Source organism: Cimex lectularius, unplaced genomic scaffold (assembly GCF_000648675.2).
Source record: "Cimex lectularius strain Harlan isolate CLEC.00 unplaced genomic scaffold, Clec_2.1 scaffold20, whole genome shotgun sequence".
Lineage (NCBI taxonomy): Eukaryota > Metazoa > Arthropoda > Insecta > Hemiptera > Cimicidae > Cimex > Cimex lectularius.
This window is the reverse complement of record NW_019392641.1, coordinates 828,045-846,641: the sequence shown is the minus strand read 5'-3', so window position 1 is coordinate 846,641 and position 18,597 is coordinate 828,045. Positions and strand designations below refer to the sequence as shown.

General features: G+C 34.2%; 1 protein-coding gene across 6 annotated transcripts in view; it reads right to left on the bottom strand.

Annotated features, from left to right (window-relative positions):
• The window catches only part of LOC106669910 (tropomodulin), a 126,897-nt gene that overhangs the window by 83,726 nt on the left and 24,574 nt on the right, over positions 1–18,597 (bottom strand). For 5 of the 6 annotated variants that reach the window (XR_001341006.2, XR_002910723.1, XM_014399767.2 and 2 more), the window contains exon 1: positions 11,623–11,763. The exons of the other annotated variant lie outside the window; for it this stretch is intronic. Coding sequence is in view for 3 of the 5 variants with exons in the window: in XM_014399767.2 (XP_014255253.1) it covers positions 11,623–11,748 (126 nt within the window). In the remaining 2 variants the exon portion in view is untranslated. Of the gene's footprint in view, positions 1–11,622; positions 11,764–18,597 lie in introns of those variants that run through there. 6 annotated transcript variants of the gene reach the window in all.

Genomic DNA, 18,597 nt, shown 5'->3' with positions numbered 1-18,597 from the left:
ATCGTTAAACATTCTGCCAATTGTTCAAACAATTACAGATTTTAGAATGCCTGTGGTTAGATAACAATAAAAAACACTAAAAACTCACTGTGTCGAAAAGCTAGTTAAAAAGATTTTTATCAAAATGTGCAAAAATTTAAAAATAAGGCTAAATCTTAAATTCGACGAAATAAAGTTAAATAGAGGTTGAAAGTTCGGAAAAGATTCGACGGTGAAGGTAGGTTTCGACCTCTATGTAGCAAGTACTCTCAGCCTAATTTGAAATTATTCATAAATTTATTTAGAAATCGTGAGATGCGGTCTGGTGTGATGTAGGTTTCAGAAAAACATTTTCTTTATCGTGCCAACGTTTCGATTTTTATTGAGATCATCTTCAGGGCTCTAAGTCTTTGTCTTCTGTGTAATTGTGCCATTCTTGCGTGTCGTGTCGAGAGTGCCTCTCGATAAATATCGATTAACGGTCACTAATCACCACACATTATTCATAAAAATGTGAACACAAATAATTTCAAAATTACGTTTAGTAAGTATTTGTCTTGCCATTGTGTGGTATCCTCATTTGAGAGTCTATTCAAACAGGAAACATTATCGTTGTTTTATAACGCTAGTTACAGCGAGACAAGGCGGACCAGTTCGAAACATTATAAACACCTGAATACGATCATACAACTCTATGGCTGTTGACGATCGAATGAGACAAGATTTGATACAGCCCTTGGACGAACAATTCGCACGATTTGTCAACAGGCAAAGAATACGAGTTTGGTATCACCTGTTTTTGGCACGGGAAAAATCATTTATTGCCTGTCTCGTTGTTTCACACCTTGAAGCTAAAACAAAACATCTGGCAATCCTGCCGTTGAAATTTTTAAGTAATGAAACGGTTTAATTTTCTCTGCAAATTGCCAAACTTATAGATAGCTAGCAAGATAAAGACACATACACATTCAGGCATATTCAAAATAAAATAAATATTTAAAATTCTTTTGAAAACTAAGCTTGGGATTCAGGACTTTTTTTTAAACATTAGTGAGAATTATTTTTATCTTAACTGTTAAAAGTTTATTATATTTCCAATGGCAATGGGTTCATTGTGGGAACGAGGTCCTTAAACGTGGAAGTAACCTCGGCCGGGGAAGGCTGAAACAAGGTTAAGGCCTAAAGATTCAAATTCGCTCTGAAAATAGGAACATGTCTATATATATTTTTTTAAATTTTCTTACATGGAAAGTCTCATCCTAAAATTAGGCATCCGAGAATACCCGTCGAAAATATGAAAATCCCACAGAACCCGATTTGACGCTTAAATCACCACCCCGTCCACATCATAAACTACTTTGAGGAAATTTATGCGGTCCCCTTGCTGAAATAATCCGCCAGATGTGTTTGTTTGGTCCCTTATTACGCCAAACTGGTACAACGTTCCGTCAGATTTACTATTGTGAAATTTTAAATTCAGCGTGCGACATTTTCCAACGACAACAACTTCGTCAATTTGTTGAAGTAGACGCATTTAAAGAGCCTTGGTAATTTTAAAGGAAAATAATTAACCAAATAAATTTCATTGTAGAACACTCAGTCTTATAAATTTTAAAATACCCTAGGTGAACGATCCCCTGGAATTGACTGGAAACGATCAATACAAAGGTTCCAAGCAATGGAGGTCAATATAGGTCAGAAATAAAACATTCCTACCTTGAATACTGTAAACCCCTAGCGTATAACCAATTTTTAAAAAAATATATTTATTAAAAAAATAAGTAATAAATAAAAATAATGATACTAATAGATCCAATAGATAAACACTCAATACAGAGTGTATTTATATGTATTATTATTCAGAAATTGTGAGATGCCGTCTGGTGTGATGTAGGTTTCAGAAAAACATTTTCTTTATCGTCCAACGTTTCGAACTTTATTGAGATCATCTTCAGGGCCTGGGATTTAGAAGCATTGTTTCCATTTAACAAATACATGTAGGATGTGGAAAAAAGTGAATTTATACAATGCAAAATTTTTTTATATTCAATCAAAGTATTTCTACTCACTCAAAGTGTTTGTCTTCTGTGTAATTGTGCCATTTTTGCGTGTCTGTTGAGAGTGCCAGTGAGATATTGCTGTTTTATGTTTATATTTGTTGGATTTTGAAGGGGGGGGAAGGAAGTCGGTATAGAAAAGACATTTTTGCATAAGGCGTCGGCTTATATGTATTATATATTTGTATATAATATTTGTATATATAGCTTTCTTAAGCTGTAAATTTTATTGTAAATTTAAGCGTAAAAAAATTGCACGCTTGTTCTCGTTTCCGTAAAATACAACTTTTATTATAACTTATTGTTCTTCGAGTTGCTGATGGTCTTTGAATAGTTATGACCATCCAAATCTGCCTGTTATGAGGTTCATAACTTTCCTTGTCTGTTCGTAGTTCCTCGAGTTTCTTCCAGATACAATATTATATTCTACTGATTTATAATTAATTAAGGTTTTTAGTTGCGATAAAAAAGTCAATGGCATGAGCGGGATTCGAACCCACGATCTTCGGCATGATACGCCGCTGCTCTACCACTTGAGCTATCGTGACCTCGATCCACTCGGACACCAACTTCCATTCCTTGAAAAGGAGGGAAAATTCAAAAGGTGCGGTTGAGATGGGAAGTTGGTGTCCGAGTGGATCGAGGTCACGATAGCTCAAGTGGTAGAGCAGCNATTCATACAAATGAGTAATCCTGTAAACGTAAACAGAATATTTTATATAGATTTTTTTTAATGAAAACTTAAAATCCTGCATTATTTTCCGGACAACCCGATATTAATTGGTCAAGCGGGCCACGAAATTAGTGAATTTAATTCTACTGATTAATGATTTATACAAGCCACTTCGTGCTCAAGAACAGTTTTCATATCGGGCGGCATTCCTACACGCTCTCTATATTGAGCCGAGGCATTTCACCCTTCAACTAGGTGGGCCAGATCGAGCAACCTTTCTGTAAATCCCGGAACACGGCTATGGCCCGAAAGTAAATGCCCGTGTGTCAACCTCGCATGGCCTATTCTTAATCGCGTGAGGATGACCCTTTTCTGTGTCAGATCCTCCGAGAGCCATCGACAGTTCTTGTTACGTGAGAACTTCTCTCGATCCGTCACTGCCACTTTTCTTTAATCTTTTAAATCTTGTTTATTGTAAGCTTAGCATCATCGTTGGGTAAGTCCGGAGGTTGGGATGTCCGTCCATATCTGCCTCGTCCGCCATTTCGGTACGCTCAAGACCTAGGTGTCCAGGTACACAAGCAATCGTTCTGCCGAGAATTTCCAGTTCGTATAAGCAAATCCTTTTTCTCTTATCTACAGTATTGTAGTTTAATCAATATATTGAAGTTGAGTTTACAACATTGTTGATCGATTGTTAAAAGTTTTCAAAGCGAGATTCTCCCTGGGGCAAAAATATCTTTATAATTTATCATCGAATAACTAAGAAAAAGCGTTTGAGTCCTAGAAATCCCTTATAGTAAACCTACAAATTATTTATCTTTTCAAAATAATTTAAGTTTTATTACTATATCTATCCATTTGTTTGGCACATAATGAATTAAGAAAGCTTCTTCGAAGTAGAATTAGAAAAATACTCTCTTTATTTCGTCATGGCCAAGTGGTTGGGCTCGTATTTGCCACGTTTTATGTTCTAGGTTCGAAACTCCGAGCTGGCGGATTTTTAATGAAGAATATCATGAAAAAAGCTATTTAAACGTGTAACTCCTCGCCTGCGACAAATCTCGCATTACAAGAATTACTTTACTTAATTCAATTCTTGTTAAAATTAAAAGTTTAATGTACTTAATAATAACATTTTTTGTTAATGTAACAGGCAGGAGCTGCTTTGTAACAACTTAATCATGACATTGCCATTGATCTGTAATTTGAACTATAAAATTAATTGAACCTAAAATGTTAATTAAATTTAGAAATTATAAGCAGTTGTTTTAAAGAAAAATAGCGAACCATTTTTATAGAAACAAGATAAACTGACAATTGGAATTGGGAAATTCCGTTCAACACTGATGCTATTTTCAAAACTGCATATTTTTCCATTTTCCCGTCTCTTTTACAGTTTCGGTTTATAAGCTGAAACGTAAATTGAGAAAACCCGATGGGATGGCTCAGAGTGTGCCCACTGTTTAGAATTCCTCGACGAACAACGACTCAACCAGACATAGAAATAATATCTGAGGAATATTTTCGCTCTCAGATTTTGGCAAGCCAAGGGTATTTTTCTAGATTCGCTCCAATCCGAACATGTTGATCTCTTTTAAAACAAACCGCGTTGGACGTTAAATATGTTCAAATAACGGGCTCGGATCTTCAGGAAATATGTACTCACCGGTTGAATTAGAATTTTAATTTTTCCCTTGGCTCGTTACTTTTGGCAAAGCGCATAAAATCCTATGGCTAAAGAATGTATATTTAAGATGATGTATGTCCCATGGCCTTGAACGTACGCCATACGAAGTACCCATTTTTCCCGCCAATTATTACTGCAAAGGGGTAAAATTTTCTCAATAAACATAAAAAAGTGTTTATATAATTAGCAACAAGTCAGTTTCAATCAAAATGGTTAGTTAAAGCGAAAATTTTCTATCGACTTCTTGAACCAAAATACTAGGGTGCCAAATTTAACATAGAAATGTCTTGAGAAAAGGCTGCACTCATGAGTAGTGACGTACGATATTAAAGAATATTCGATACCAGTACTCGATACTAGTATCAAAAAAAGTATTCAATCCTTTTCAAGTATCGAAAGAAAATATTCGATACTGATGAGTATCTATTAATTAAAAGTTTAGCAATTAGCATTTGAACATTTGGAGCGTAACGAGTGGTTGTGACATTTATGTATGTAATTAACGAGTGGTTGTGACTTATTTATTTATGTAATTAATGAATGGTTTGACAGAAACAGGTAAAAAAAATGAAAACTCTAAACTTATTTATTAACGTAATTAATAAAATAAAAACACATATACCTACATACAAATTATTATTTTCTTTTTAGAGCTTGGGAAATACCCTAATATTCTTCCCCTTCATCATGAAGAAACAAAAGTTCATTCTGTCCAGAAGCTTGTTTTGCGACAAATTCAAATGGTCCAAGCAAAACCTGGAGTTGTTTTAACTCTGCGATTTTTTCCCTGACTTTTAAATTACAAAATTAAATAAGAATTCGAAAAAATATATATCTAGATATTACTGAGCACAATTTTTTTTTCAGGGATATTAACAGAATGAAGTTTTTGTTTGTTTTGAACTTTTGTGAATGTAATTTGTGGATGTGATAGAAGTGACCAGGGAGGAGGATCAGGAATGATAAAACCAGTGTTTCCAAGCAAACCTCTCAACGAAATTATTACTCTATTTTAGTTCAGTTTCTATTCGGGTATTTTTTAAGAACACTTCGGTTTCATTTTAACCACTTTCCATTCGAGTAGTTTTTCCCATACCATAGAAAGTTCTCGATACCAGTACTTATATCAAAAATGGAGATTCGATACAAAAAATACTTGGTATCGAAAGAAATTATTCGTCACTGCTCACGGTTGTTAAGCTCCTTAAGCTACGGACATTTTTAAACTCTGCATTTTTATTTTTTTTTGCATTCTAAGTTAAGGATCCATTTTTTAAAATGAAGGTTCTATATAAAAATACATTTATTCTAAACAATATGTCATTTGTTATGTTAATTGGACAAATATCATCTTATTAGAAATTGGAACAGAATCAAAAGTATAAGCAAACAAATTTATGAACTAGTAAAAAGATTCAAATAAATTTATTTTACGGACAAGCCCAAAATAATGTAAACGAAATAATTCAAGCTGCTTCTTTATCATAAGAAATTCTTTTCAGAAGTGTAGTCTAAAAAATTAAATTAAAGAGGAAATTTACATCAAATGAAACTATTAAAAAGATAATTTATGTGAAAAATGTTTTTTCTTGGGAGGAAAATTTTCGAAATGAACTAACAATAATTAAACAATTAGATCAAATTTATTTAGAAATCGTGAGATGCGGTCTGGTGTGATGTAGGTTTCAGAAAAATATTTTCTTTATCGTGCCAACGTTTCGATCTTTATTGAGACCATCTTCAGGGCTTGGGATTTACAAACATTGTTTACATATAACAATTACTTTTTGGATGTGGAAAAGTGAATTTATACAATGCAAATTATATTTTTTTATATATTCAATCAAAGTATTTCTTTTCACTTTTCCACATCCAAAATGTAATTGTTATATGTAAACAATGTTTGTAAATCCCAGTCCTTGAAGATGATCTCAATAAAGATCGAAACGTTGGTACGATAAAGAAAATGTTTTTCTGAAACCTACATCACACCAGACCGCATCTCACGATTTCTAAATAAATATCGATTAACGGTCACTAATCACCACACATTAGATCAAATATTGGCCTGTGAGTGGATCATTTTACTAATTCTTTGCTGGTATCTTACTTTCCACACTTTCGCGTTACAGCTGCATGCCATCTTCCCCAGGAAAATGAGTTTGTTTGCGAAAAATGTGAACAGTCTACTCCAGCAAGCTCAGTTGGTCTTAAATTGCTTATTAAAATTAAAAACCAGCGATACACTGCTTTGGTGAATGGCATCAAAATGGGAATTATTGTCTAGGCAGTGAATTTCCCATGCCTTCAACGACCCAAACCTTTTGTATGTATATGGTCGACTATGATTTACAAATCCTTTTTCATGCTACCCAAGCCATTTATTTATTAAACCTACAAATAATCTATGATATAAAATGGATGAATTATCTGTACTCTAACTGGAAATTTTATGCATGCTCTTATCGGTGTATAATTTAATCGATAATTGCAGTTCAAATGATCGGTAATTAATAAAGAGAAATTAATAAGGTAAATTATTAACTACTCAACTAGTTCAACTAGGTCAACTAGTTAATAAATGGGTTTCTTATGTATATATCTTTACTTGCATTAATTTATAAAAAATATAAATTTTTTGTCATAAGTTGACCGATGATTTTTAATGTATTTATTTTCTGACATAAACATATCATCAACGTCGATTTAATGAATATCCTTCAATAAAATATCAACAGATTAAATCGATAAAATATTTTTAGACATTTTTTTATTTATAATCTTTTGTTATGTATCAATATTATTGTATTAAATTTTGTTTGTGCTAAAACGTATTGCAAAACCTTGGTTCAATTGGCCATGAAGTGATGTCTGATTAAAGACGATATTAATAATTCCGTCGCAGTATATATAGATACAAAATGTTTTTAACAATATAGATGTGCATTACTATTTCAGTTTTAAATATAGCAATCACCATGTCTAGCGGAATGGTTTTTTTTAACATAGATATGTTTTTGGGATGGGTACAAAAATTATACATTTTTTAGGGCATTTTTATGTCATCCATTTTGCGTTTCCGAAGAGTGCGTATGGTTGTATTAAGCTAATAACGATTTAGGTTATGTTGATTTAGATTTAAGGTTAAGGACGTGATAGGCTAGGTTAGGTAGGAATAGGGCTATGATTATGGACGAGCTAGGTTAGGTATGATGTTACATTAGGGTTAAGGACGAGTTAAGTTATGTATAGTTAGGGTTAGGGACGAGCTAGGCTAGGTTAGGTAGGTTAGGTTAAGTTAGGGACAGGTTAGGTTACGAATCCATGATTCAATATGATTTGCGACTACGAGTTATAATGAATCAAGTTAGATCATTACTTAGAAATTATGATCATAATCTTTTTTTCTGATCAACTGCATTCCCATTTTAAAAACAATATTGACATTTCGAGTCAAGATAGGGAACTGCGTATCGAATAAAAATATCGATTTTGTAACTAGGTGTATATTCGTCTATCGACTTGACTTTAAGAAGTGAAAAGGAGAATTCGTTAATTAATTATTTATTTTTTTAAATCGTGAGATGCAGTCTGGTGTGTCGTAGTTTTTAGAAAAACATTTTTTTTTTTTTTTACGAGGGTTCGCAACAGCAGAGGTCATATAAACCCTCAGGGTGCCGGTGTTTTTGAAAAAAAGCCTATTTGTAAGTATGTCGGATTCGAATGCAGGGCCGCTGGATTCGAACCCGGGACCTTTACCTTACAGTGATGAGCGCCGTGTCAAAGACTAAACCTTGCGGTCACCGACGCCCCCGACATTTTCTTTATCGTGCCAACGTTTCGAACTTTATTGAGATCATCGTCAGGGCCTGGGATTTATAAATATTGTTTAAATTTTACAAATACATGTAGGATATGAAAAAAATGAATTTATACAATGCTAGAAAATTTTAGAATAAAAATATAGATTCATATGAAATGAATTCATAAAATGCTAGAAATTTTCTGTTAATACATACACATATATATTTTTTAAATCTAAATTTTTCTAGCGTTGTATAAATTCCTTTTTTCACATCCTACATGAATTTGTAAAATTTAAACAATGCTTATAAATCCCAGGCCCGGATGATGATCTCAATAAAGTTCGAAACGTTGGCACGATAAAGAAAATGTTTTTCTAAAACCTACGTCACTTTTTAATTAATTTTTTTAAAAGTTGGAATTGTCATCGTTACTGACTAAAGTTGAATGTCGATTTATTCAATTAAACAATTTTTTTAGTGGTTATGGTTAGAGATATATTAGGGACCATTAGAAATTTCCTCGCAGTTTAGAGACCCTTATCAGCCAGTGTGGTTTCATCACAACTCCATTTTAAGACGAAGACTTGAGTACAAACCAAAACTGAGAATAAGCAGACACAACGTTGATCTTGAACTCTTCAAATATGTTCAACAGATGGCAAAAATTGAAAATATTTAATTTCCACTTTAACAAGTTCTAAAAGAGTTTTTATTCCCAAAAATTATCTTGTAGCAATGAAAGCACGCGGAACCGTCCTAGTTTGTGGTTTGTGTTCATCGGTTGTGGGTGTTTTACGGTATCCGATCGATCCAGACAGAACGGAGCCGGGTTTTTGAGGCCGACATCCGACTAGAACGCCCTCCGTAATAGCACCTGAGGTTTTACCACTTTTTCCATTACACAAGCGAACATAATGGTTGAATCATTCGTCTTTTTTAGCTCCTCGCTCTGAAAGTTGAAAACAATAACTATGTTCTATTTGCCTCGGATGGATAATTAAGTCCAATTTCGCAATAACGACTCTCGTACGTTACCCCTGGGTGATGAAGTAACCGAAAACATTAAATCATGAGAACGTAATAAAGATTAACCTTCTTTTTACGAAATGCTAACTTTTATCAGATCAGAACAGAGAGTTCATTCCGGTTAATTCGATACAACAAAAATACCTTTTTTCTCGATTATTTCGTCTTTATTCTATTTGGTTATCGGTACAACATTGCACTATTACACATGCTATTTATAGTGTAATTTACATACAATTTTATAAAGAATCAAAGTTTCTATAAATTCTAAACTTATAAAACGGTCATTCGACAAAACCCGTTAATTATGTATATGGTTTTAACATAATTATGCAAATGACCATAAAATTCTTTGATTGATGGAAGTGCCACTTTTAAATGAGGTACGTATATATAATACAGTTGTAAATTAATATGGGCAATCAAAATTTATATTTCCCTGAAATTATTTTTATTTGGAAGCTTTTGTTAATACTGGTCCTCCCTCCTACTCTCTCTCTCTCCCTCCCTCTCTCTCTCTCTCTCTTTCTCTCGCTCTCTCTCACACTAACTTTCTCTTTCTCCACTTATTTTATCGCTTACTACTATACATCTTAGACTTCTCTTATTTCATTTCTGTCCTCTCAACACTTACTACTAAACATCTTCAATTTAATTATCTCATTTCTGTCTTCTCTCTCTCTCTCTCTCGCTCTCTCTTTTTCTCTCTCTCTCTCTCTCAATCTCCCTCTGCACCTCTCTATTCCTCTTCCTACCTCTCACTAGCACTTTCTCTCTCTCTCTCTCTCTCTATCTTCACCTCTCTCACCCCTTATTTAGTATTTACTATGATCTTATAAATTCTCTTATTTCATTTCTGTCTCCTCCCTTTCTTACTAACTTTCTCTCTCTCTCTCTTTCTCTCTCTCTCTCTCCCCGTATATTATCACTTACTACTAAACATTTTAGACTTCTCATATTTCATTTCTTTCCTCTAACACACACTCTCTCTCACTCCCCTTATTTAACACTTACTACTATACATCTTAAATTTCCTTATATCATTTCTGTCTTCTCCCTCTCTCTCTCACACACACACACTCTCTCACACTCCGTCACACTCCCTAACTTTCCCTCTGCACCTTTCTATTCCTTTTCCTACCTCTCACTAGCTCTCTCTCTCTCTCTCTCTCTCTCTCTCTCTCTCTCTCTCATTTTTAGCCTCTTGTCTCCTCTTATTTAGCACTTAATACGATCTTACAAATTCTCTTATTTCATTCCTGTCTCCTCTCTTTCTAACTAACTTTCCTTTTCTCCACGTATTTATCACTTACTACTAAACATCTTACCCTTTTGATACTCTCTCTCTCTCTCTCTCTCTCTCTCTCTCTCTCTCTCTCTCTCTCACTCTCTCTTTTCCTTGTCGCCTCTCTTTTCCCCTCTCCTTTTGTTTTTCTTGCTCTCCGTCTTCTTCTTATCTCTGCCATTCACTTTCTCTATCTCCCTCTCTTCCCCCACCTCTCTCATCCTCTCCCTCTTATTCTCATGTTTCCTATCACTCTATCTCTCTCTCTTTTCTGTACTCTCCCCTTCTTTCACTTTGTGTCTATCTTTCTCTATTGAATCATCTATCTAGATCTAAATATATGTTTTCTATTTCTCAAGACCACATGCCAAAACAAACAACAAAAACACAGTAACAAAGATCAGATAAAACCAAAAATTAACATAAAGTATTTCACCAATTAAAAACCAAAAGAAACAGATGAAAAAAAATCATACAAAAAACAAACCGAGACCACGCCGTAACAACAAAAACAAAAGGATATAGAGTTAACAACGGACAATTCACTACAAAACACACAATGTTCTTAAAATTAAAAAATGACATTTACTGTCAAACCAAGCCATTATCATGCGCAGATTAAACAAAACGCAAAACCACAGCAAACTGGTGCACGACAATCACAAAATCACTTGGAACTAATTCCTTCCATATTTTGTCATTTTTTCTCTTCTTGCATGGCCAAATATTTTTCTGTATCTGCCGGCCTGCCATTAGCTCGCTTTTTACATTTAAGTTTGACCTACTTCCTCTTTATTTTTTATTACTCTTTCCATCTTTCTATCCATCTTTATCTTTATGCTTATCTCTACAGTTTATCATCTACTCTTCCGCGAAATGTGGTAGAAAGTTCCATGAATCCTATCTTTGCGTGGTTAAATAAAGCGTGTCCTTACCATCTACCTCTCTTCTTCTCACTCATCATTTCTATTAATCTATTTATTTTCCTAATTTGAAATATTTAAATTCAAACCCCTTTTATATTTCATACAAAATAAATAAAAGATTTTTCCCCTTTTAATTAAGAAGAAAGCGGAGTAACTTTTCAGCCAAGCGTTTGTAAGTACCTCTGTTGAGAACGATATTGCCGATGGGATAACGCAGGAGCATAGTGCGGATCGAAGTGTATCGACGAGGGGCCACCCTCCAGCTAAGCCTCCAGACATAATGTGGTCCTGCCCACGGCTTTCCATGCCGAGTTCATACGCATGGTGACAGTCACAACATTCCCCCACCCGTCAAAAATAACTAGCGGCTCTTATATCCATTTTTCGAAAATAAATCCATTGTCTGAGGGTACAGCTGTAATGGTTTCTTATGAGAAAAGTTTGCTGTAGCATTTAAATATTTTTAAGAATACAATATTTATGGTTTCTTTCGATCAAAGACCAATTAAGCAGACATTGTTTGTGTGTAATTAACGCAAGAAAATTGGTACCAAAGTAAAAAATAAGGAATAATCATTATGATAATAAAAGTTTATAATATTTGTTTTCTTAGTTACAAACAGACTTTAATTTTCAGCCTGTTGACTATCACACATATATATCTTGATGTTAAATTTTTTTTTTGACGTCTTCGGGGTGATGAACCTGTAAATTGGCCAGACCTGTATGGCCTTTGGCCATCTTCAGTAGTAGACCGACCAAAAACTGCAAAGATAGGCATACAAAATTGATCGGAAACGGCATATATTTTTGGTGTTTAGATTTTCGATTTATATTCAAAATCTGCACATGTATGTACGTACAACACGTGTGTGCAGAGTTATCATTTCTTGCAATTCCAGCTCTTGTAATTTACAGTAAATTATCGGCCAGAATCAGCCACCCCGGGGGTTGGTAGTCTAGCCATCGAGGTTGGGCTTCAGGAGCTATCAACATCTAGGTCATTTTAACCTCCCACGTAATCAGTTTCCCAAATACAAATCCATTCACACTCTCACTCACTATAAAATACATTGTTTCTATTTTACACAACATTCATTCAATTAGAGTGGTGGAGTACTCGATATTCCTCCATCACCTTCTATATAATTAACACAATTCACGCTAATAAATACATTCACTCTTAGCACACACTAGGGACCCACTCTATGGTTAAGGATGGTTAGTTAGGTTAACCCAAATTATCATTATTACATATAATATCACAACCCTATTTCCTGCAAGAATTGGGACCAGGGGAATGCACCCCTCAATTACATGAGACTCATCGAGCAATGTTTCTCTGTAGTCAAACATATACACGGGCTTTGCATAGAAATGGTTTTATGATATGAGAAGGTTATTTCAGATCTTTAAAGAGTTTCTGATGTTTTAATGTTTTAGAAGCTTCTATACTTTTTGGGAATGACCTGTCAGGACATTTTGCCTCAGCCCTTATTCTACTCGCCAGAATAAACTAATAATGATGATTAATTATTCAGAAATCCTGAGATGCGGTCTGGTGTGATGTAGGTTTCAGAAAAACATTTTCTTTATCGTGCCAACGTTTCGATCTTTATTGAGATCATCTTCAGGGCCTGGGATTTACAAACATTGTTTACATTTAACAAATTCATTTAGGATGTGGAAAAGTGAATTTATGCAATGCTAAATATATTTTTTATATTCAATCAAAGTATTTCTACTCACTCAAAGTGTTTGTCTTCTGTGTAGTTGTGCCGTTCTTGCCTGTCCTATTGAGAGTGCCAGTGAGATTTTGCTGTTTTATGTTTATAAATAACATATATAATTCATAAATTAATAATAAAACAACAAAATCTCACTGGCACTCTCAACACGACAGGCAAGAATGGCACAAGTACACAGAAGACAAACACTTTGAGTGAGTAGAAATACTTTGATTGAATATAAAAAATATATTTTGCATTGTATAAATTCACTTTTCCACATCCTAAATGTATTTGTTAAATGTTTGTAAATCCCAGGCCCTGAAGATGATCCCAATAAAGATCGAAACGATAAAGAAAATGTTTTTCTGAAACCTACATCACACCAGACCGCATCTCACGATTTCTGAATAATTATCGATTAACGGTCACTAATCACCACACATTTCTACACGAGAAGAATGATGATTAAACTGAGTTTTAGTATTTAGATTTGTTCTTCTAAACACATTATTAAGTTGGATCAGCCCAACAGATCACGCGATGACTTTGTTTTTTTCTTTGGTTCAAATTTGTACTGTGAATTTTTCTCTACGAAAAATTGTACCGTTGACAAGCTTAACTGGCAGAAATTGAGTTATGCCGTAATCGGCGATTACGTGCAAACGGCATACTCGGACGTGCAAGATCTGACACGTAGTCGACCTTTCGAGTTGGGGGAAAACGGAATCGTCTTTTTTCGAGATTCGCAAGAAATTGTGTTTGAAATAAAAATGGCACGAGTGGATCCTTTTCATTCAACAGGAGGATCAATTTGGCAACTGCATATGCCCCATCAACGGCCAAGTGGAGGGTTGGCTCGCTTTTCGGAATTAAGTCGACTTGTCTTTGTCCGCTGGTCAAACGACGGCACAGAGTCGATTTAAATTACAGAAAAACATTTGTCATCTTATAAATCCAGTGTTTGAGGACGCCAAAGCTTGCGAAAGCAGGAACAGAAAATAGGATAATGCCGAGACAGAAATAAAGCACCAATTCGATAGGACATTCCGGTCTGAATGTAGCCTTAGAATTATTTGTGTACCCTTCCATCCCTGTGATTTTACGCTACATTAAGTCTAAGGTTGAACTCCTCATTAGTGAATCTAGAAAACCGTCAATATTTTTACAGACTGGCCGAGAATGCAGGCTGACAAATGACCCCTGGGTAATTTACGAGAAAATAAAGTCCTCGTAAAATTTTTACTAGCCATTTAAAGAACGAAAAAGTTATAAACAATTGCTACCATTTATTATGTAAAGTCTGGCGCAAATAGAATTACAGCTGTACTTAAACTAAAGTTTGATCCAATAACAAGCTTCTAAAAGAAAAATCTACCCTCTATGAACTTTAATCAAATAAACTAGTTACAACAAACAAATTTGAGTTATCGAGATTTTCGGCTAATCGAGGTTCGAGGTATTAAGCCGGCTAATCCATTCGTAGTCATACTTAACCCGATTTTTTAAAATTTTAAAATTTTGGATAAGGTGTTTGGCGGTATGCCGAATTCTTTGGCGATGTCGCTCTTTTTCTTAATGCCTTCATCTACTGCCTTAATAACTTTGCTTTTCTCCTCCTGCTTAACGTCTTACATTTTTTGTATACAATTTTGTAGTACAAATGTTCGACTTAAAGAGATAAAAATGCATTTACAAAAATAGTAGAAAGTAGTTCAAATCATGCAATGTGAGATAAACGTACATGGACATTTAGATAATAAAAGTACTCCAAATTTTACCATGTTTTGTAATTTAATTTAATTTTAAACTTAAACAAGGGTAAACTAATTAATTACAATCAAATAAATACTTTTTTATTAACAATTGTTAAAGATACCAAAGTTAACGTTGCACATTTTATAACATTTTTCAGTTTCTTTTAAATTACCTTCTACTGAGAATGATTGAAACGTGAGTTTTAGGTTGTTTAACTGTAAGGTGTTTTGTCCAAATCCTTACCAATTTTTTTTACAGCATTCCAGAATTTTTCTACGTTACTGACAGCTTGATTGAACAGTTATACTTTCTCTTTTCTCGTCGTCAGCTGGCTTTGCAGCATAAATTTGCATCCAAACGACGTTTATATATTATTATCTTAAACAACAGTTTAGCGGTAAAAGCCCGGAAATAAGAAACTGACTTGAAAGGTTGCTATTTTGAACTGCAGTGCTACTTTTTCAGGTATAAATGAAAAAAAAAGAAACTTGATATATCTATATATAAAGTGTCATACTTTTGATTATTATTCGAAAATCGTGAAATGCTGTCTGGTGTGATGTAGGTTTCAGAAAACATTTTTTTTATCGTGCCAACATTTCGTTCTTTATTGAGATCATCTTTTGTTTAAATTGTTTAAATTTAAATTTAAAATTAAACAATGTTTGTAAATCCCACGCCTGAAAATGATCTCAATAAAGATCGAAACGTTGGCACGATAAAGAAAATGTTTTTCTGAAACCTACATCACACCAGACCGCATCTCACGATTTTTGAATAATCTTCGACTAACAGTCACTAATCACCACACTTTTGATTATTTCAACACGTTATACCATTTAGTTCAAACTGGAGAACAATGTGAGCGAAGATGAAAAATATGAAGTGTCAAAAGGGCAGAAAATTAACCGTCAGAAATAGAAAATGATAAAGACATGGCATCACAAAAGGGAGAGAGAGAGAAATGAAGAAAGAAAGAAAGAAAGAAAGAAAGAGAGAGAGAGAGAGAGAGAGAGAGAGAGAGAGAGAGAGAGAGAGAGAGAGAGGGAGAGAGAGAGAGAAGGTGGAAGGGAGAGAGAAAAAATATTTTGTTAAATTTTTCGAAAATTTCTTCAATATTTATTTTTAAATAAAATATTTTTTAAAACTAATATTTTATATAATATAAATAATACATTTCTTTTAAAACAAGTTATAAATTCAAAACATAAAATAAAAACAATCAACGGAATTTAAAACATAAAAAATAAAAATGTATAAGATTGAACTGCAAAACTTTTTAAAAGTCCGTTGAAAGAAAGAAAATTTACAGAAAATGCAAGAGATATTCCAGTCAGACGTAGGGCGACTTGTGGAACGGTTGGCCGACTAGGAAGGCAAGCTCTTCTGCATGAGAGGGGGGGAGAAAGAGAAGTAAGATGACATAGATAAACGAAGAGTAAGATGTTGTAGAAATGTTAGAAAAGGTAGAGATAGAGGGGAGAGAGAGAGAGAGTGAAAGTGGAGAAGAAAGGGTGAGAGAGAGGGGGGAGTAAGAGAAGTGAGATGAAACAATTAAACGAGGAGTAAGATGTTATAGAAGTGCTAGATAAGGGTAGAGTAAGAGGAAAGAGAGAAAGAAAGAAAGAGGATGTTAGATAGAGTACGAAAGAGAAGTGAGATGACATAGATAAACGAAGAGTAAGACGTTATAGAAATGTTAGATAAGGTAAAGATAGAGAGGAGAGTGTGAGAGAAAGAGGAAGAGAAAGGGAGAGAGAAAGAGAGAGAGAGAGAGAGAGAGAGAGAGAGAGAGAGAGTGAGAGAGAGAGGAGAGAGAGATTTGAAATAATTCGATGCTTGCGGGATATCTCAGTTGTAAATTATTCCTCGGTACTGAATACTGTTGTTAATGAAGTGCAGTTATATCTTTAAATATTTTTATTATAGACTATATGATCCCTTTTGACCTCTGAACTGTTAAATAAACTCCAGTACACTATTCGTAGCAATCTTTCTTAAATGAGATCTCAATTTTTATTGGAAAAATCCCACGATCCATACTTCGATGTGCTAGAAACACTCCACATGTTCCTAAATGTCGAATGAAATCATTTATTTATTTTTGTTTTCGGCAGCCAACTATATATAAAAATGGGTGGCGTTGATCTGACAGGCATTTTCCTCTTAGGCAAGCGTTGAACCGATTTTAAAAACAGACTTCCAAAACGAAAATAAATGGAAATGAAAGTGGAAAACCAGTTGGCCGTGCTATCTAGCGGGTTGGTTCCGCCTGGAAAGCTTCAAGCTCCTCTCGCGAGAATACACCAACGACACCCAAACTTATGTTCAACATTTCATTAAGACACAAAAATAAAACATTAAAAATGATGCCGATAAATAATATCTTGATAATAACTTTGATAAATAACAGGTTTAGTGTAAGTATAAACCAAATCAAACAGGTCCAACATTTTTCTAATTATTCAGAAATCGTGAGATGCGGTCTGGTGTGATGTAGGTTTCAGAAAAACATTTTCTTTATCGTGCTAACGTTTCGATCTTTATGGAGATCATCTTCGGGGCCTGGGGTTTACAAACATTGCTTACATTTAACAAATACATTTAGGATGTAGAAAAGGGAATTTATACAATGCAAAATATATTTTTTATATTCAATCAAAGTATTTCTACTCACTCAAAGTGTTTGTCTTCTGTGTAATTGTGCCATTCTTGCGTGTCCTGTTGAGAGTACCAGTGGGATTTTGCTGTTTTATGTTTAGCCTGAAGATGATCTCAATAAAGATCGAAACGTTGGTACGATAAAGAAAATGTTTTTCAGAAACCTACTCACACCAGACCGCATCTCACGATTTCTGAATAATTATCGATTAACGGTCGCTAATCACCACACATTTTTCTAATTCTTGATGAAACAAAGATACTTTTAAAAATAGCCAACTAGCTATTTTATTAAAGAAGATAAAACAGTAAAAACGCTTTAGCGTCAATTCTATGATGTTAGAGATAATAAATCCTTTTATAGAAAGAAAAGTTTTGGAGCTGTATAGAAATAATAGATCAAATAAATTGACGATTTAGGGTTTTGGATATAATTCATAATTCACTAATTTCGTTGTCCGCTTGACCAATTAATATATTACAATTAATTAAGGTTTTAGTTGAGATAAAAAAGTCAATGGCACGAGCGGGATTCGAACCCACTAAATATGCCGCTGCTCTACCACTTGAGCAATCATGACCTCGATCCACTCGGACACCAACTTCGCATCTCAACCCCACCTTTTGAATTTTCCCTCCTTTTTGCCATTTTTCAAATGCCGTGTAATCGGATTGGATTCTTGTGGGGTTGAGATGGGAAGTTAGTGTCCGAGTGGATCGAAGTCACGATAGCTCGAGTGGTAGAGTAGCGGCTTATCTAGCCGAAGTTCATGGGTTCGAATCCCGCTCGTGACATTGACTTTTTTATCTCAACTAAAAACCTTAATTAATTATAATTCATAATATTTTGAGAGTACATTTAGTCTTAAAAATAAAGAAGTTACTTTATGGCAATCCTGTCAGTTTATACTGATAAATTGCTGAAATTTGTACCAAATTTATACATTCTTCCGTTCTCTCAAAAGCCTTTCATATTTTAAAACATATACATAACGTATATTTACAGTTT